Below are 21,294 nucleotides of genomic sequence, written 5' to 3' on the forward strand. Positions count from 1 at the left end.
TGGTTTGTTGTTGGGTTTCTTTTTTCCCTTTTCTCATCAATTAGTTTAATGCTGCCAGCATAAGAAACTTATTTTTACTTTTATATTTGAACTATTTATCTATAATTTCAGGTTTGTCTGTACTATTTAGGAAAGGGAAGTAATTTCAGTCTTAGCCTGGATCTCAGATATGACCAACTGCTGATTCTAGAATCTCACTAGCTCTTCCTGCTGCTTTCAGCCTATCCCAGTAGAATAGGCTGTGATGGTTGGCTTTGAGCTGCTTATAATCAGGAGGCGCATACAGTTTGTCAGACTTTGCATTGTTGGAGGGCCAGAGGCTGGAAATGGGAATGTATAAATTTGACACTTGATTTGATAGTCCTGCTGAGTAAAAGACACATGCATTTCTCCCTTTGCAATCTAATTTTCTCCCGGTGGAGCAGAAAACCTATGATAATGAGTCCAAAAGCAAGTGGTTATTTAGATGACAGCAAATTGCTGCATAACTGGGGTCCCAAGGAAGAATGGGAAGGTGGGGAAGCTTTGCTGGTTTTATTATATCTTGCAGAGGGTGTTTAGTACAGTCAGTTTTCTCAGGGTCCCAGTAAGATTTTGTTTATGGAGACAAGTGAATGTCTAAATCTACTGCTGAACTTTTTTCCTTTCTCTTAATTATTTTAAATACTGTGGATTAGTATCTCTCTTCAGATTTAAAAAACAACCTTCCAAAACAAAAGCCAGATAAATATGCATGATATACTGACAACATGTTACCCTCTGTGTTAAGAGGACAAAACTGGCAGAAAACAAAAAGTGACATAAAATTCTTAAGCAGGCAGTTTGCATGTTGTGGACAGATTTTCTGAAATACTTTAAGGGAATTTTAAATACGCCAGAAAAAATATCAAAAATATCATAACCTGAGTGTATTGTTAAATAATGAAAAATGTTAAGCACAGTGGTGAGCTCTACAGAATATCCTGAAGCATTTTCACATTCTCAGCTCAGTCTCAAAGGAAGAATTGTAAATGGAAGGGAAGGACTAGAAAAATCTGGTCCATGGAAGTGTTAGTGATGAACGCTGTCAATACTATGTTCGGAGGGCTCTGAGATGTAAAACAACTGTTGGCATTTGGAAGTTTAGGCAGGGTTTGGGGATCTTCTTGGAAGAGTTGAAGGTCAAAATACCTGATGCCAGACTACATATGAGCTTTTGCCTGGCAGGCAAAATATTGACACCACTAAACCTTTCCAGTCTGGCTGGCAGCAATGCCCCTAGCTGTGTGTGTTTTGTAAGAACACACCGGGGGCAGCCAAGCAAGATGGATAAATGGACACATATTCTTAAACAGCAGCCATCTGTGACATCCAGTTCCACTTGGCTAAGCACTAATTTGATTTTTGCTTCTTCTTTTTAATTTGTTTTATGCTCATTGTAAGCTGTTTGGATGGATTTGTTAAATTTGAAGTAAATAGTCCAAAAGCAGAATTTGACAGCCACTGCTTTATTGCCACCTCCTCTCTCCACCCCATTACAAACAAAGCCTAATTCCAAGGTAGAGTGGCTACACATTTGGCCTGTTTGCTTTTGATTTCCATTAGACTTTTACTGCCAAAACCACCCAGTCATACCAGTGACAAGGCTGAATTTGTCTTCCTAGTAACCTGTCAATATTTGCCCTAAAAAGCAATTTAACTCAAAAGCTTTCTTCAAAAAGGCAGGCATTTTGGGGCAGTAACTACACAATGAGAACACTTCACTTCTGGAGACCCCTCATTTTTGAATTGCTCTGGGTGAACACATTCCATTGTTTGCTGAAAGAAGAGACATTAACAATTGATTTGTTACATCTTCATGGGGCAGCAAGACAAGGGAAGCAAGAGGAATGTGCAGTATGGAGAGTACGCTTCTGCTGGTAGGGGAGCAGGATGTTTCCTTCTTCTGTACCTGGATCTTGATCTGAAGGTCATGGCATGTGTCTTGCACTGGCCATGGTCATGGGTTGAAAGCTTTTATTTTTGGCTTCTTGGTCTGTTTTGTACACATACAGTAGTAGAGTGTTCACATCCCAAGTGGGATTGAAAATTTGACAAGCACATAACTGATCCTGGAATCTAAAGATTTATTTCTTTACTTTGGAATTCTTTCTCAGTGAATGATGTATGTTTATATGTGCATCCTTTAAAACAAAAAATTGTTTGTCCCTTCTTTTAAAGTTGAGGGATAACAATATACAAACAGCCTTCTAAATTGCAGGGCCCTAGCAACATTTTCCATCTCTCCTAGGGCTAGGTCCTCTTCTTTAACCTGTATTCATGTGCTTACAGTCCCTTTACTTCCCTCTTCCACACCTTTGTATCTATGTTTCCATGTAAAAAAAACCTTAATGAGCAGGCTGGGTGCCTGAGGATGTCAGAATTCACATCCTGACACACGACACGTGTACAGCTGTACTACAAGAATGAACCTGGTATGAACAAACAAAAAGAACAGATTTTTTCAGGTCGTTTGGGGTATGGCTAAGGCTGCTTCTCAGTTCTTCAGAGATTTTGCATTACATAAATTTCCAATTTGTGTAAAACAGATGCAGGGAGGACTAAAGAATGCTTTGACAATATGATGGGCGTTTCCCAGGGATTGATCAGCTTAGTTCTGGATCATGATACTGTGTAATTCCTGTAAGAGGGATGAAGCACATAGTCCCCGATATGTATGCTTAGTCAGAGATAAAAGAGTTCCACTCAGGCATTTTTTAAAGACTTTTTAGCTATTGTGTATGGCAAAGAGTGTTTCAGTAGAGGAGGAGAAGACATTGCTTCTCTGGTATCACTGGCATCTCTCCAGTCAGCATTCAAGTGGCATGGTATTCTTTGAATGTCGTGTTTTTCAGAAGCTGAGCCTTGTTTGATCTATTTTGTGTTGCAAAACACGAAAAGACAGTCTCTGAATAAATTTCTTTTCATAGAATCACTGACTCTTTTAAATGTATTTCATTTCCATGTCCATTCCTTTTCTGGCTACCATTTAAAGCATATTTGATCTTAGTTAGCAAGCGCTTATGCAGGTTTAATGCTGCTGGTACCTCTGAGTTATTAATGCCCAGGCATGTTTATGTAGATGTTGCTGGAGAAACTGTGTATGGCCACATGAGAAACTTCACTGTCAGAAGGTAACCTGGAGCACTCACCAGGGATGTGGTGCCTCTGCCTTGTAGTACATCCACCCTTGACTCTTGCTGACATTTATTCATTTGTTAAGTGTTTATATTTATTAAGGGAATTGTCTTTGTTCTGTCACCAGGTAAGCCAGCTTTTGCTAATTACATCAGATTTGTGTATATGCAGGGTAGTGCTAACAAAAGAATTCTGCTTACAAAACTTAATAGTTTGTTCCATTAAGTAGGTCTCAGTTGTCTGTGAATCCATGCAGACTTAGAGCTATACAGATGCATTGTTTTTGGATAATCTTGCACATACATCTTTGATATACAGGTTTTACAGCCACCCAATTACGCTAAAGTTCCTGTGAATTGGGCTGGGTGTCCTGCCACTCACACAAGTGCAAGTGGCTCCTATGGACTTGAATACCAGTCAAAATAATCGTAAAAAAGTAGCAAATCTATACTTCAGTGCAAGCAGAAGAGTAATGTCTGAAGATAATGTAGTTTTATCCGCTGGTTAGTTGAGGTGATGGCGATGGTGATTTATCATTTAGCTAGCCCCATGCAGCTTCTAAGGACCATACAAAGTGTGCAGTAATTAAGTGTGAAATACTCTGTAAGTTCACTTTCACTGCATTTGGAAAGCTTGACACCTTTTATTATGTGTGACAGACCTGGCAATGAGAGAAAGATGTAAGCAGCATGACTTCAACTTGCAATCATCTAGTCAAACTGTATCAAATGATAAATTAGACTTGTATGAAAAGGAATAGATGCTCAGATAATGTCACAGTATAGCTCCACACCAATTTATCCTCTTTTTTCTCCCTTTTTTTTTTTTTTTTAATATGGATTGCAACATGCTGCTTGTGCCATCAGTAGAAGTGTAGGATAATTTGACAATTGCTGATTTCAACTAAGTTGTGTCAGCCACCTGCAAAGAATATGGGGCTTAATTTTATTCCCTTCAGGTATGTGAGAAATATTTTCCATGCCAGAATAGAAAATTGGGAAATTGAAAATGGGGTGAGTGATAGACCTGTCTTATTTATTGTCACAGAAAGAGTTGTCAGGAGATGTGGGTGGGAAGAAGGGAATTTGTTTCAGTAAATGCCTCTTTATGATACTTTCTGAAAGGCAAGCAGTCAGAGCTGGAGACTTTTGCAAGTGTGTTTGTCCTGATTATGAGCCGTGGGGATGAGCTGGTGCCAGGGTGACAGCGAGGCAGGCAGGGTCAGGCACTCGGGCAGGGGAGCAGGAGCAGCGAGGGCTGTCGGAGCCCGGGCAGGTCCCACTTGGGCACAGGGCTGGGCATGGGCAGCAGCAGCGGGCCAGCCACCCAGGGGGATCCACAGGGCCTTGGTCTCATCCCAGCTGAGTCCTGGCAGGCTGAGCCTGGGCTGGAGCTGGCATTGGGCAGGAACAGGGAACTCCCAAGTGAGTGAGTGGGAAGTGGTTGCAGAGCCTGCTGGTGCACTTGGGACCTGGAAAGGTGTCCTTAAGCCACATGTTTTTCCAGCTATTCTTCACAGTTGCTGTAGATGGAATTAGATTTATTTTCCTTTGGTATTTTTTTTTTTTATCCTTGATTCCAGTGCTTCAGGTTTTCAGTGGGAAGAAGAGAAATTCCTAGTAGGCCGTGAACACAAATCTGGAAGTACATGGCAATTTTCCTGCTATTTCCAGCACATTAGACTTTTGCAGTCTGTGGCATCCCTTTGTCAGACTGTCCTGGTTATCCTGTTTGCTCAGGATAAGCAAAGTCTGTGGTTCTCTGCAATGGACTGCATCCTAAATTGAGAACTGAACCAAGGTGCAAGGGCTTTATAAACAGATTGCACATATTTACTTATCTCAAAGGGATGCTAGGTAACTTTCTGGGAAACCAGACTGTGAATATTAAAGACTTCTCATTTTGCCAGTCACACTCTGGCTGCAGAAATGCTCTTACAGCACTTACTTGGGAAATAAATAACTTTTTATTTTCAGAGATAATATTAACACAGCTATTTTTCTGTCTATGGAGCACTTTCTACCTTCTGTGAGGTGTCTGCACAACTTCCTAGGAGGAAGAAAACTGAAAACTTCCTGCTGAGAAAACCAAGGTGGAGTTGTTTGATTTCTGAAACAGCTTGTGGGTAGTGCTGCTGCAAGCACAGGCCCAGAACCATGAATTGTTGGCTGCTGCAGCCAGGAAAGTGCCAGCTGGAGGCTGCCAGTCCCAGGCCAGTGCAGCACCAAGCCCCTGCCAGGCATTAGTCAGGTTTGCTGGCTGGGATGAGCGTGGTGTCGAGGGCTCCAACATGACTTCTGCTGGCCTGGGGCACAGTGGAGCAATCTCTGTCTGCAAAATTCAGGCATGGTTTATCTGCCTCCCCAGGGCTGCATCCCAAATTAGGGTAACCAGGACTGCGTTCTGTGTGCATCTTCTGTATACAGTTGCTGCCCTGATGTAGTGTAACCCATTTCTGGTGGAACCCATTGAGTTGTTCTCAGGCTCTTTGTAAACTTTTCCAGAAGTGGTGGTTTTACTCATTCTCATGCCTGCTGGGTGGATTGAGAGAAACATACCCAAAGTACACTTGGGAAAAAAACATGTTTATAGCCTTTCTTGCTTGTTAAAATATTGTGTAGCTCAGTCATACTACCAGTTTAGTCTTCAGAATTAACAGCTCTTTTTGCTGAACATGCTTTCTTCATCACATGAAAAGTGACTTTATATGTAGCCAAATAGCAAAGTAAAGTTTGTGAATTCTTTTATTTTCTTTCTTTCCTTTTTTAATGGCAGTAACTCCCACGAACTGGTACAAGGCTTGGTACTGTGCAAGCAGTTTTTCACTCTTAGAATGCTGCTACTGAAAAGCAGATATTGTGTGAAGTACCATCGATCACTGCCGCGGTTTTATACAGTTTGTCACCATTGTTCTTCATATAGCATTGAGTCACATTTAGAGCTATGGTACAGCTCACAAGTGTTCAGCGTGGGGGGAAAAATGTGGTGTTTTAATTGAAAAAAACCTCTTAATTATTTATGATCTGATATCATTGATTTGTTAGTGTATAGCAAATATGTCTGATGTGGCCTAGTATAGATGAAAACAGATTTAATAATATGTTTAGAAGTGTAGGATGTTGTTTATAATGATGGAGAGTGGAATGAAGTTTCTAAAGACCTAGAACAGCTGAGATCAGAAATATTGGAGCAGATATCTATAAGGCTGTTCTAACATGTTTAGCTCAGAGGCAGAAATGGACTTTTATATCTGGTTTTACATTAACAGCTTTGGGATTCTCTAATAATTTCCTTGGGGTTTTTTTATGACAGAGCATACTGAATCTCAGGTAAAATCCCACCGAAATAATAGATGATTTTAAGTTGATGTGTGAGCAGATCACATTTTCTCTCAGTCTGTCAAACACCATTTAAATACATCCTTTAGAAATGTGGGATTTCACGCTGTATAAATCATACCAATGGCCTAGGCTACTTGGAAAATGTTGTAATTTTGCTCCTTTATTTAACCAATATAGAAAGGTTTTGTTTTCCTTTCATGCACTACCTGCATAAATGAGCTTGTAGAGTGAGATGGAGATAACTCTGTTTGCAATTGGGACATAAGGGAAGCAGCATTGTTAGTGCAGCCATTTAAATTTCTTTGAGAAGGGTGAGAAATTAAATATTTCTTCTTTCAGTGCAGAAAAGACAAACTCCCCAAACCAGATCAATCTGTGGCACCAACCATGTGACAGATATTGCTGGTTTAAGAGGAACTGTGGGCAGATGCTGATCCAGAGGTGCTCCATTAGCAGAGCTGTAGGTGGTTGCTGCTGGAAAGTCTTTGTGAAGCATATCCTGACGTGACTTTGAAAGCTCTTAGCTGATGTGGACAAATGTCAGTAATCCAGAGCAGCAGAAGCAAGAGAGAAAAGACAAAAGGCCATGCAGTATTAGGTTTCCAAGAGGGGAACCCTTGAATTTAGATGGTTTGTGTTAACATTTTAAGACCATGTATGGGTTGTAAGCATTTGACAGAGTAAGTTAGGAGAGGCAGCACTTTAATCTTGTGACTCTTGTAGTTGGTTTAGTATTTGTTGTCTGCTTGTACTAGCTTCTGACTGCTCTGACTGGTACTGTGTAGGCAGGCCTTACGACAGGGAGAGACTCCAGAGGTGAATTCCTGTGCCGAGATAATTTGGAATTAGCTCCACAAGAAGCCTGCTAAAGTCTGCAGTAGATCATGATCTACTATCTAGCAAGGGATCATGATCTTTGTGGAGGTGGAGCTCGTGGGAGGCAGATGGGCAGCGCAGGAGAGTGGTTTGGACAGCAGCTTTGGTCCAGGAGCCTTGGGAAGGGAAGGTGGGAGGAAGGACTGGAAACTGCTGGGGGCCAGAGGGAGACAAGAGAGAACAGCAGAAGGGTGTGACCAGTGCAAATGCTGTCCTTTCCTTTAGAATTTCCTTTCTGACATCTAGGCATGTAAGGCTGTGTCTCACCTTGGAGTATAAAGTCTTTCCATGTGGTTGCTGGTGTTTTATTCCCCTGGTAAATGCCAGTCATTGCTTGCAGGATAGGCAGATAAGGTGATTTGTATCCAGATTTAAATGTTTTCAGTTCATCCAGTTCATCATCAAAAAACACCATTCATCTTTTGTTTTTTCTTCCCCCGGTATCTTTCTTCTGAACATTTTATTCTCAGTTTTCTGACAGGATTTATATGGAATAATATCTCTGGTATTAGGCCCTGTGCAAGTTCAGTCAGTGCAGAGTGCTTTAGTCCTTTGGATTCATTGTTTTATTTTCTTGGTTCCAAATATTCTTCTTTTCTGGTTTTAGGGCTGCAGTTGAGGAAGTTACGAGGAAGGTAAACCTGTAAGCCCAATGATAAGTTCTGGAATAAGTTTTTCTTTCAATCTGTCTGCCAGGCTGGCAGATATTTTAATCAAATCTCATATCAATTGTTCAGGCATACGTTAGAGTTCATTTTAGAGTGAAAAATATTTCTCTGGTTATGAAATTTCTTCACTGAGGAAATCGTTTTGCTCAGAAGTCTCTGAACAGTTTATTTTGCTGTTTAGTCCAAACTACCTCTAAAACTCTTGGTAGTTTTAGTGTATTGATTGTATAAGGGCCTTGAAATAATTTTTGCTAGTATTTTAACAAACTTCCTGCTGGAGTCTGAGATACAGAGTGTGTGCCCTTGTTTCTGATACTTAATTCTAAGATCCAGAAAAACCTTCCCACCTTTCATTGCATGTATTGTGATATTTTTATACCCTCCTCTCATTCTGCCACAGCAATTCCATGGCTCTGCTCCTAGGTCTGTGCTGACATTCTCCATTGTGCATTTTCCAGACAAAGCTGTTCTGACAAGCAGGACAGAGTATGGCAGCAAAAATCCCATTCCCTCTGTTCACCACAGTGATCAGGATACAACATCCTCGAGTGCTGTGCTCCCGTGCCAGGGCATGCAGAGAGACTTTATCTGTGAGAATGGCCAAACACAGCCTCAAGAATCTGTGCCCCAGCAGCATCCCTGCCGTGAATGTGCTCAGCTATGATTTCTCTGCTGACTTTGGATATGGCATGTGGAATTTGTCTTTTGAGTAATCTGGCTTTTAAGTTTCTCCTCAGAGTTCAGAGTTATCTTGATTGTCACCTTCTAAAATCCTGTATTATTACATGAAGAGATTTTAAAATCTGGTTAGAGTAAGCATTGCCAGGCAGACAAAAACTAAGATCTGGAGTGCTGAACATCCCCAAAATGACACGTTTGTGAAGCATTTACTGTGTTTTGAAATTTACAGACAGCTGTTGATCTTTTAGGCAGAGTAACTTTCTCACCATCCATACCAAAGGCAGAGCTGGAGCTGCACATGGCTGCTACAGTGTCCATGAGAGAAAGGGACCTCCTCTTAATGCCAGCATCATGAACTGGAGGTGAAGCTCAAGACCTGGTCCTCTGCTTCCCCAAAGGGTTACAGAGGTGCTCATCTTCCACCTCATGGATGCAGCTGGTGGTGTGGCTCTTGTCCCCACGGGGATGTGAGCCTCTTCCACCTCCTGGGCACAGCTGGGTATGCAGGTCACAGTCTGCACCCTCCCAGGGCAGGGAGCTTGCCCACCTGGGCTTCTGCCTCCCACAGGGCTCTGGGCTACTCAGAGTAATTCATCAGTCTCTGAGATGTGGTAAGCTCTGTGAACAAGTTCTGTGTGACTGGGAGAAACTCCTGCTCACTTTTGCTCCTCTGACCTTTCACGGTAAGTGTTAAGGCAAAAATCCAAAGTTCCAAAGTGAAAATAATGTCAGACAACAACTAATGGCTGTGGACTTGTTCTGATTGTAAAGAACTGCAGTTACAGCAGACTTGAACAACTTTACCCCATCTTTTTTTGGCTTGTGGTTGTTTGTGAGGTATGCTTTGTCAGCTTCTGAAGAACCACATCTCCAATTTTGTTTTACATATACAAGAATTCAACAGAATGGTAAATGGCTTATTTGTGCCCAGGTATTTCAGATATTTTTAGAAATATTGGCAAATATGTGTGTCATACTCAGAATGTGTCATTTATACCACTGTGGTGTACTGCAGAATTTTCTGGGGAACAGAAAGGTCTTCTGAAGACTACCAGTGTAATTCCCCTCACTGCAAATTCTGTAACCGTGACTCTCTGGGATCGCTTGTGCTATTAAAAGCTTCAGTTCAGAATACATTAACAGGGAAGAATAGAGAAATCCAGAGATACGGCTATGTACACCTGAAGAATGCATGGAAATGTCAAGTTTATTGATTACATCACCCTGCAGGTGATTCAGAGCCTCCAGGAACCTGGCTTGCATTATGTACTCTTCTCTCTAGAACTGCCATACTCCTGTAGCTTGCATTTCACCTGGACCTGCCCTATACAAGGCTGTACTGGAAAACAAACTTTGAAGTTATGTCCTCAAACCAGCAAAGGGGTGCATTATTTTGGGGGGAGTTAAAACATTCATGTTCTCTCTTTATTTTAACATATGAAAAGCTCCTCTACAGTACTCTGGACTCTCTGCTTGGCTTTAGTTGGGTTAGTTGGTCTCAGGGAAAGTTAACACACAAGAACACTGTTATTCTGTAGGATAAAAATGCAGCTTATAGGAATTGGAGTTTATAACCTCATGCTGTAAGTGGTTTCCCTGTGATCACAATCAAACCATGTTTTTTAAAGGTTGCTTATTTGGTTAACTTATTACAAGTGTACTTTGTTCTGCAGTTTATACTTTAAATAATAAAATACCACTCAGACACTTAAATCCTAATAAAGAAAAACACAGCAGTGTTACCAGGCAGACCCTCTTTGGAGGCACTACATGATGGGTTTTAACAGGAAATATTCTACAGATAGGGTTTGGTTTTGGGGGGTTTTTTTGGTGCTACTTATCATGCTCTGAGCAACTTTTTTGAACCACCTCGTTCAGTCACTGTCCTCACCTTGCTCATTTCACCAAGATTTCTTTGTCTGCTGCTTTGAAAGCCCTGTTTCTCTATGGTATTATGAAAAAAAAATTAACTGTAGTATTTGGCACCCAGTTGCACTGATGGAAATAGGTTATTTTCCAATAAAATATAACTGATGTGGAAAACACAAAAGGTAGTGGAAGTTGTGAGGTCTGATGGAATGGAAGCACTACTCATTTTGCCATACTTTGGTGGGAGAGAGGGGGATATATCCAAGTTTTACAACCTAGCAATTACTCAGACTCAGTGAAACTGAAGCAGAAAAGATTAATAATCAAACAGTCTTTGTCTAATACTAGTCAGTTGCACAGTTTTTAAAGAATACAAAAGCTGATGGGTCAGCAGGTGATTTAATTTCTCCTCCTTCAGTTCAAGAAACCATTTGTTACAAATGATGCTCCAGCTCGCTTTGCTGTGGGAGGATCTTTTGTGAGATATTTGAGATTAAAACAAACCTATATGTTCTAGTAACACAAAGGAACATTTTTCTTTGAACTGGTGGGTGGATAAAATTCTTTGTTGAAGTTTTTAAAAACCTCTCTGCAGGCCGTGTGGAGAATTGCCGCATGCTTCTCATAGAATCCAAATTTCTGCCATAGCAAGTCCCACTGGTTTCAACCACAGGCTCTTTTGTTTTCTGTACTCGCCTTTGCAACCCTCAGCAAGTGGAAGCAGTGCCAGGAGTTCTGGAAAACAAGAGCGAGAGGGTGCGAGCCAGGCCTACACTGCTGCATTCCTCTGCAATGGTAGGACACCGTGTGGGCTTTGTTTCAGCTCTTCATTGTAAACCAGAGGCACAGAAAACCAAGTGCCCAACTCTGTGAAGGCATGCAGAGTGCAAGGCAGTTTCTGCAACCAAGTATAGATTGGTTTTTATTACAATCTGAATATCAAAAGTTGTTCTCACTCAGGGGATGCTTTAACTTTTTTGAACGCCTCTTTTTACTTGCAGGTTTCTTTACCTGTCCTCACAAGCAGACAACACCTTCACACACCCACGAGGCTCATAACAGTCCTGAGTCACTTTCATAGAGTCATAGAATCAGTAAAGTTGGGAAAGACCTCAAAGATTGAATCCCACCTTTGACTGAACACCACCACATCAACTAAACCACAGCACTAAGTGCCACATCCATTCCTTGAACATTTCCAGTGACTCCATCACTTCCCTAGGCAGTCCAGTTCAGTGCTTAATCTCCGGTAATTCCTTGTGAAGGTGTGTCACTGAATTGCTGAAATACACACATAGCGCATTAAAAAAGACCATGAAGAGGAAGTTAAGCACCATGCAGTGACAGATGATGTGTAACTTAGGCCTCCCAGATAAATTCTTGTGTGTTGAATCTGATATGACTTTCACAGTAGGTTTAAGAAGAAAAAGGTCTATTGCACCCCTGCATTTAAGCCTCAGCATCAATGACAGGAGAGCACACAGAGCTGGTATGCCAGTGTTGCTCTGATTCCTGTGCTTTGAAATGCCTTGCTGACTGGTTTGCTTTCATCTCTTTCTCTGACATGGGCAGAATGAACTGGCTAAATTTCTTCAGTAAGAACACAGAAGAGAGGGAGTTGTTAAAGGCATAAACAACACAGGGTGTACAAGTCTGGGGAAGGTATGATGTTATTTTTCCTCCACCAAGTCTGAAACCTGGCTCCTGGAGTGCAGCCCCTCACAGTGGGTAATGGGATGTTAAAGCTTTTCAGCCCACAGTAACCACACATGCTTCCCATTAATATCCAGACTTTGGGCATGGACTGTGGGTTATTACTGCACAGACTTGGAAGTGATTTCATATCTCTGACATGCAGCTGCTAGGAGTTGTGTGTGCCTTGGTGAAAATACAGAAAAGCTTTCCAGCAAGATGACTCCTGATATATCCAGAATCTCTGATTCAGACAGTATTGCTACTTTTTACACACTGATACCATAAAATGCAATTGCCTTCAGCAGAGTTATAATGCTGAACATAAACTGTAATGAATATACAACATATTTTTAACTTCTAATTTTTATTTTGTAGTCATTTCACAGAACCAATCCTATCAAATCATGAAGTTGTCAGCAGAACTAAAAATTACATGCCATTTGCTGATTCACAAAATAAGATTTAGGCATGTTTGTAAGAGTGTCACCATCCCAGCTGTGTGTTTTCACCTAGTATTCGATTGGTTGCATTATGGTTTTACTGGGTAAGTTTAAAAAGTCAGTAAAGTTACCCTACCAAAAAAGATACCACAGTAACAATTCCAGTTGCCAGTACCACCTTGCAGGGATCCCTCTTCCAGAAAATGTTGGCTTTACTGCAGAGCAATGCTTAAGGGATGTATTTATCATTTAACTGGTACTCTTGTAACAAGCAGTGGTTCACAGCTGCATATTAAACACTTTGGGATGATGAAGTCTAGCACAATTAAGGGGAAAGAAAAAAAAAATCAGGCAGTTGAAATCAGGCTATTAACCTACTGAACTTGCAAAATTAATGCTATTTATTGTTTATCACTCCATAATCCAGCACTACTTTTATAGATTAAATAAGTGTGCATTGACATCTACACTGTCTTCATCATCTGGCTTTTAAGCACTGGCACCCTGAAATGAAAGATGCAAACTTTAGAAAGCAGATGATATTTGCTGTTAAAGGACATAATTTGCTGGTTGTGTTAGGTATAATTTTACAACTTGCCTTGGTATAAATACAGCCTTTAAACAGTTGCTGCCATGTTGAAGGGACTGTATTTATTTTAACCAGATTTTGTGGGTCCAGTACTGCTTGTATAATCTATACATACTCTGAGCCTGGGATAAAAATCTTAAAGTCCTTTCTTGTTCCTCTGAAGAGGGGACTGATGGTTCTGATTATCCTTATGCAGATAGATCACCAGTGGCTGTTGTATTAATGAATGCTTCTGGGGGAATCACCTCCCTCATACCAGCCACCTTTGCAATGAACAACTTCACAGGTTTATTTTCCCAGATCTGAGAATTACCTTTCAAGTAGCTGAGGGAAGTGCTGAAAGTGGTACACCTCAGGATGATGGCAAGGCCTGCTGTCTGGTGCACTGAGGGAACCGAGAAGAAACTGTCAAGTCAACTTGAGAGGTTTATTCATCCCATTGTCAAAAGAAACAGCACTGTTGTTGGAAGCACTCTGTCTCTTATCTAATAAAATTAAATTATTGTGAATTCATGCCAAAGTATGTCAAATGTTCAAGGGCTTTTTGGGGTTTTTTTCAGCAGATCTGGAGTATGTTTAGGTTAGTATCAGAAATAAAGTGAGAGGACTCAGGCTTATGTTTTCATCCTGTAGTAGTTAGTGTCTGACAGAATTCACATTCTCCTGTGCAATTTTCAGCTTTTTCCCTACTGCATAATTTTATGCTAAAAAGTACATATTCTTATTCTACCTGAGTGAATGCAGTGTTTTTGTTTGAAATATGAGCATGAATAATATAGCTAAAGTGTCAACTGCAAAGACAGTTAATTCCATGACAGGATGCAAACTACATTTTCCCTCTCTCCATCAAGCATTTTTGTGTTTTCATGTGAGTTCTGCTGTAAGGCCAAACTCTGCTAGCTCAGCAGCTCTTCATCAGCAGGAGAGGGCTTGGAGAAATGAAATCTTTCATGAATCTGAAAGAAACTGTCCCAAGACTTGGGTATTAGCAAAAGTCTAGTCATTAATAGATCCTATTTGAACCTATTAATTTTCGGTCTGGCATCAGCTTTTAGGGGGCATAATGCTTTCTGCAGAGAACAGCTAAGAACTGCTGTTCCATGAGGTACCAAGGATTCAGGAAAAGCAGCGTTTGTCAGGCACTTCCTGTAAAATGTTAAGTGGAAGAAGTTTCATTCACCCAGCCCCAACAATGTAGTCTAAATGTCTAGAACTATATTGTGCCTTTAGCAACAGCAGTGCAATAACTTTCAGCAGGCTCAGCCACTGATCCTTATTGACCCAAGATGTAGTATAGAACTAAACTTGGTATTTTTTTTTTTAAATGTAGTTCAATGGAAGTAAATACTGGACCAGGTGAGGTTTTTCACTTCTTACTATATTTTTAGTACTAAGTTTTATTGTAAGGAAAATGATGCCATAGCAGACCCCTTATTCACTGCTTCAGCAGATCAGTGGAATGGAAACACCCTCACAACTTTTTTATTCTAGTCTGGTAAGAGCTTTATATGCTGTAAAATGTCTAATGAAGGAAGTCAGGGAGGGAAATATGCACTCCTTTGAGAGCATGCTTAGCAGGTGGCTTCTCATTTTTGAGGTGGTTTGGTCTGCAGCTTGGTTTGCCCCTAGAAAAAGCCGCATTTCTTGTGCAGAAAAATATCATTCCTTCAGTTATGCTGAAGCCATGGAGAAAATTTGCCTTTAGCTGGAATTTTTTGTTCCTGAAAGTGATAAGCTTTGGCAAGGAGGGAGGGAGGAGAGCAAGCTGTAACGGAAGTGATCTCTTGGCTAAGTGCAGTAGGAGTGTTAAACTCATGTGAATCTGTATCATGAGGCACATGAGTACTTCTCTCTGCATTCACTCTGCTAGAAAATGGGGAGAATGTGTAAAGGCTAAATGCTCCAGCACATCCATTCTGGTTATGTTCAGAGCTATGACCAATGTTTGTTTCACAATTATACTGCATGCCATCCATTTTAAACAGAAATATTTGTCCAAAATTTATTCCCAACTGTTTGACAAGCATCAGACAAACCCAGTAATTAGGTCTGTGAATTGAAGTGTCTGATGGCATATTGCCTTCTAACCATATTAGAGAAGTTAGGCTAAGAGCCATTTTTTGTCTGCAGTGTCTTAGCATAATGAGGATGAAACAAGCTTTTGCAGTTCAGATTTAACAAGGCAGACATAATTCTTTCCTCTCTCCCCAAATACTTCTGTAGTGAAGCCTAATGGCTGTGGAGACACTACTCTACTGTGGGCTGTGCTGCAGTAAAAGTCCAAACCAGGAGCTGGATTATTGTGAAATTGTCTCAGCACAGAGTTGGAACCCAGATATCCTCAGCTGCAGCATGTATCTAGTAATGATAGGTGTGTTTTCTCTGGCCTTTTATTCTTTCAATTGCCTGTTATTACCACAAGTATTGTTAATAACCACATGTTCCAAAACAGTGGTCCCAGCCTCTTAAATAATGCAAGACAACCTATTACTAATACATTTGCCTTACTGCTATAGCTTACCTGAGTTCTTGAAATCTCAGCTGTGACAAAGTTGATTAATTTCTAGGTGGTGCCTTTTGTTGTTCAAGTGAATAGGCACGGATGAATCAATACAAAAAGTCAGATATTTTAGCCAGTATTATATTGTCAGCATTTCAGTAAACATACTAAAATAAACTGAACTCAGAATTGAGGACTATACTGCATTGTATATCACTATCCAGTTGACATTTACAGAGAAGAGAGGAACTAAAAAGTAGAAAAGGACAAATACAGATTATATTTAATTTACTGAAAAACTGTGCTTTATGTATATAGATGACTTAAGCTAAAATGAAAAATTGATTTAAAAGTTCAGTAATTTCCATCTTCATACCTTGAGAAAAGAAGGCCGAGAAAAAGTAAGTATAATCAATCACAGCAGCCTGTAGTTATGATAAAGTGTATTAAATATTCAGTGTTACAAAGTTGATTAATGTACTTTCTGGCATTTGTAACAAGTAAATAATACTTAATTCTTAAGATTTCATACAAATATTTAAGCTGCTATCATGTATAATCAGTATTTGCAATATCTTGTGACTGTTGTTCTAAGCCTCCCTTGAGAACCCAAACTAAGGTAATGTACTTCAGCTTCTGTCAGCTTCATCTTCCTCATTAGTTTTACAGCATTTGTAGAGGGAGCAGCAATAGGAATGTGAGAGGAATTACAAGTATCTGCAAGAAAGCAAGACTGGAAAGGAGTAGGAGGAGATGAAAAACTTGTAATCTTTTTTCAACGTCTTAACAATGTGGCTGTCCAGGCTGTCCTCTGTATGGAAGAACACTACAGAGTGCTGTGGTACACACAAGCAGGGGCTGGCACAGAGCAGCCCTCCCAAGTGACCCACGAGAAGGATATTTGTATCTGAGGTGTCTCCACTGGGAGTTGTCCTTTGCACAGAATGAATTTCTGTGGTTGTTGAGAGGAGTTGTTGTTTGAAGCATTGGGCTGAGAGGTCCCTGACAATTAGTAGCTTAGCGAAAAGTTATTTTGATTCTCAAGAAATGGGATAAACTATCAATGTCTAATTAAGCTCCAAGGCCACAGTAGTTTTGAAAATACTTTTATGGGACCTAACTCCTATTAAGGACAATGAGGGATTGGATTTATTATTGCCTCATTGAAAGCACCTTTCGACTTTCAGTTGGGTTTCATTAAAGAATTAACAGACTGCTAAGAATTTTTGTCCATCTGTATTTGTAATTTTGGAAGTCACTGTGTGTACAAGGAACAAATGCCTCCGTTGACTCTGACCAACGTGCCCAGTGCCAGCAGCAGGCTCAGAGCACCATGTGGTGAGGGAAAGAGCAGAGGTGGCACTGCCTTTGGGAGTGGTCCTTGGTCACACCTGGAGTGTCTCATCCCTTCTTGGAGTCAGGCTCCCTCCTGCTGTTTTGGGGCTAATGTGAGGAGGTGCTTCTCTTGTGCTCTCATTTGTGCAGCTCTCAAGGACCATGTTCACTTACATATAAATAGAGGACACTTCCATAGCCTTCTAGTTAATGCCTATGGCAATGTATCCTGCTCTTCTTCATTTTACAAAAAAGCGCCTAAGATCTCTTCTTCCCTGGGCACCTTTCTCTTGTACAAGTGATATGGTACAGGTTGTGTGCTCTACTTTAAGAAAGAGCTTCATCTTCCAAAGAAAAACGACTTAAAAAAATAGTAGCTATACACAGCCTTTACAATAGGCTTTAATAGAAGTCTAAATATTTGTTTTTAAATGAACAAATAAGCATACATTCATATAGTCCATTAATTCTGGATGTCCTTAGGACATTATTAAAGTGATCTCTTTCTCCAAATGCACTGGAAGACTTTGATTAGTTAGCAATAATATTAACAGTATCTCTCTTGCGTGTTTTTTCTATATTAGAGAAGACATAAGCATGAAGAAAATTTTAGAGGCAATCTTAAATGTGTGCTTTCACTGCTGAAATAAAGCTCCAGAAAGATTTATACTTTATAGCTTGCTGTGTATGCATTGGGAGAAGCTACTTTTGTGGCACAAATACCCTTCTTTGTTGCTTACCAATACCCGTATTCAGTGGCACAAAGAACAACTGTTGTAAAAAATATTAGTATGCAGATGCTCTGGTGTTTTGTTAATGCATTTAATTAAATACAATAACTCTTTTGTTTGCTTTTCTTTTTCTGTCCTTGAATGGATTTGTATTATGGATTTGTATTATAGAACCTAGGCTTAGAGTTGCTGTTTAAAATGTTTTGTAGTTTCAGAATGGGTCACACATCCAAGTTAGTTACTTTTCTTTTGTTCTATTAAGAAAATCATTTGGGTATGTTAGTAGTTTCTAATAGGTTTAAGAGCATCTTTTCAGGAAAACTCAAATTCCAAAGTTGCCAGCAAATATTTTCACCACTAATGAGGTCTTCAGTGACAGCTAGGCACTGGTTAAATAATTGTATTCCTGAGAGACTTTCAGATATTTTAACTGAAGAAATTGTTCTTGAAGTTCCTCAACATTTTGTAGCTAGTTTCCACAAAATAAATTAAAAAATTGCACAGCAAAACTGCACTTTATGTTTTTATATGAAAAACTGCAGCAGGCTGATTACAACCAGTTGTAACCTACACACAGGTTTTGCAGAAGCCATCATTACTGTCTTGTGTTGTTACCCATAAAATTATTTCACAATTATTCTCAGCCTGAGAAAAGGTTTCTTTAGGGCCCTGTGGGTGGGTGAAACCATATGAAATGACTGTATCAGGTCTAAAATTGCTCTGCTGAATCAGCAAAGTACTTGAGCCCAGAGTACTTTGAAAACACAGTAGTATTTGCCAGATCCTATCCCTCCCATGGCAACAAGGGCCAAATCAAATGAGGATGTAAAAAGGTGATTAGGAGACCCTAAAGGTAACACATGATTGACGTATTTATGAACTTCTGAGCCCCCTTAACTCCAAAAGACATTTCTGATGCAGAGTGTGTGGGAGATGTCTGTGGTGAAGGTTGCTCCTCAAGCAATGACCTATTAATACTCTTTTGGTTCTCCTTGGAGAGAAGTCATATTCTTCAGTGGGTGCAGTTTCCTTTAGAACAGTAGAAGTCATGGTGTAGACCATGAAAACCTCCATAAATCTTTTTGTTACTGATAGAAGGAGCTACTACAGGTGAAAGAAGGGCTAAGTGTGCTGCAGCTGATGCTTCTCAGATACTTTACTGGGTGCATCAGAACATGACTGTGGAGAATGCAACAGGTATTTCACTTACCACAGGGGTCTGTCTTGGTACCTTTCTTGGCTGAAAAAAAGGCTTGTCAGTTGCTGCAGGTAATTGTTTTTGTCACTTTTCACAAGAACTAAATGCAAATTGGACAGTTTTAGGCCTTCAGCATCAGTGCTAAGACATTGCACCTGGAGTGCCAGGATCATCATACATGGACAAAAACTGTCATGAGAGGCCAAGCAGAAATTGCAGTTTAGTCCTCTCTTTTTTGAAGTGAGGACAATTTCTATAGTGGGGAAAAAAACCCCCTTCCCCTGACTATGCTGTTTGATCCATATTGAAGTTACAGCAAGGGGCTCCAAATGAGGCCATAAGGTCTGACATTGTGGAGAGGGAATGTGCACTTATGAAGGCACAGATCTGCTATGTCACCGTAATTTTTTTTTTTTTTCCCGTTTTGGAGAAAGATGGCATAATTAGAGTTGCAGTCCTCAAGGGACGAATTCTGATTATTCACTGAAAGCTTCCTCTTCCACAAGCCTTCCATGTAAATAAAGTTAGTTTCAGTTACGCTTCATCTATTGATCTATTTATAAATGTGTTTAAAAAACAAACAAAAAAAAAGCATCAAAAAATCACCTAGAACTACTGCAAATTTGTGTGAGAACATCATTCTGGTTTCAGTTCCAAGATAACTTAATGTTCTTTAGGGCTGGAAGAGAACATAGTTTCATTACAACTGCACATATTATGGGTTTTGTATGAAATGAGCATCTCAAGGCAAGTGAAAGAAAGCAGCATTGTTCCAGGGCTGTTTTTCACAGGCCTGTATTCATATCTCATCCTTGTTGTTTGCAGGAGAGGCAGATGTGAACCAGAACAATGGGAGCTCCACGAAGAGCCCAGCGGTGACAGACCCCAAAGGCACAGCAGACCCGAAGAATGCCTGGCCTGAGGCCAACCCAGCTGACAGGACTGGTCGCCCCCACTTGATCCGCCTCTTTTCCCGAGATGCCCCAGGAAGAGAAGACAACACCTTCAAAGATCGGCCCTCAGAGTCAGACGAGCTACAGACCATCCAAGAGGACAGTGCAGCAGCTTCAGAGAATTCGGATTTGATGGCTTCACAAAAACGCTCCTCTTTCCGGCACGGATCAAAACTGGCATCTGCGAGCACTATAGACCATGCCAGACACGGATCCCCACGGCACAGAGACTCGGGTCTGCTTGACTCGCTGGGCAGATTCTTTGGAGGTGAAAGACACGTTCCCCGGCGGGGCTCGAGCAAGGTGAGCTCTGAGGAATAGAGAACCGCAAGGCTACAGCAAAATACAGTACAATTAAAGAGGAAGGGTGGGTCTGAAAGAAAGGTCTCACTGCTATGAGGCAAGAGTTGACCTAGCCAGCAGGCTGGTACTTGTAATATAATGCTTGGCTTTAAACTGAAAACAGCAACAGCAACAAATCAAAGATCTGGGAAACAAGAGAAGCTACTCTGGGTAGTAACAAGGAGTATTAGAAATCCAGGGGGCTCTAGAAACATTACCGGGAGGAATTTTTATGAGCATTTAATGTGGTGTGTTGTATGCATTTCAATGCTGTGCCATTTAGAGAAACTTCGGTCTGCTTTTGTGTGTTGCTCTTAAATATTTGCAAAAGGGAGCTGGATGAGAGCGCTAGATGCAAGACAATCTCTGCTTATCTTGGCACTAACTGAGGGACAGACTTGGAAATGGATGTTAGAAAAGGAATTGTGGCCAAATTCTCAGCCTGCTTGTGCAAGAGTATGTTTAAAGTCAGTTGACAGCATTGCTGGGGAGATGGCTTGACAGATATTATCCTGAATCCCAGGATAATGTACAAAAGAATCCAGCTGCTTTATTCTGATGAGAAGTTGAGATTTATTCCAAGCATTTCATATTAGAAGTTGTATAACAAGCCATTTCTACACTATGAATTCAAAAACAAAGCCTTGATGAAAGGCTGTTAATTAAATTCTCCGCTTTTCCAGGATACCTGCCTCCTCTGATAAATTATGCAGCTGGCATATTAGTTCACAGTTATTCAAGTAGCAATGTTTTTTAAGATGTCTTTGCTGTACCTTTTGCCATGTAAATGATAAGTGGAGTCTTGTGTTTGTGTGTCCACACACTACATAAGCATTCAAATAGAACTGTTGTAGGGCTGTAAATCCTTTCTTTTAGCTGAATTTGTTGTAGTTGCTCAAGCTGTGTGTCACAAAAAGCAG

General features: G+C 40.5%; 1 protein-coding gene across 6 annotated transcripts in view; it reads left to right on the forward strand.

The window, feature by feature from the left end:
- MBP (myelin basic protein) overlaps positions 1 to 21,294 on the forward strand; it is a 137,346-nt gene that overhangs the window by 98,216 nt on the left and 17,836 nt on the right. For all 6 annotated transcript variants that reach the window (XM_058833673.1, XM_058833672.1, XM_058833671.1 and 3 more), the window contains one exon: positions 19,905 to 20,335. In XM_058833673.1, coding sequence (XP_058689656.1) covers positions 19,905 to 20,335 — 431 coding nt within the window. The remainder of the gene's footprint in view (positions 1 to 19,904; positions 20,336 to 21,294) is intronic.

The sequence above is a fragment of the Poecile atricapillus genome, chromosome 2 (assembly GCF_030490865.1).
Source record: "Poecile atricapillus isolate bPoeAtr1 chromosome 2, bPoeAtr1.hap1, whole genome shotgun sequence".
NCBI lineage: Eukaryota > Metazoa > Chordata > Aves > Passeriformes > Paridae > Poecile > Poecile atricapillus.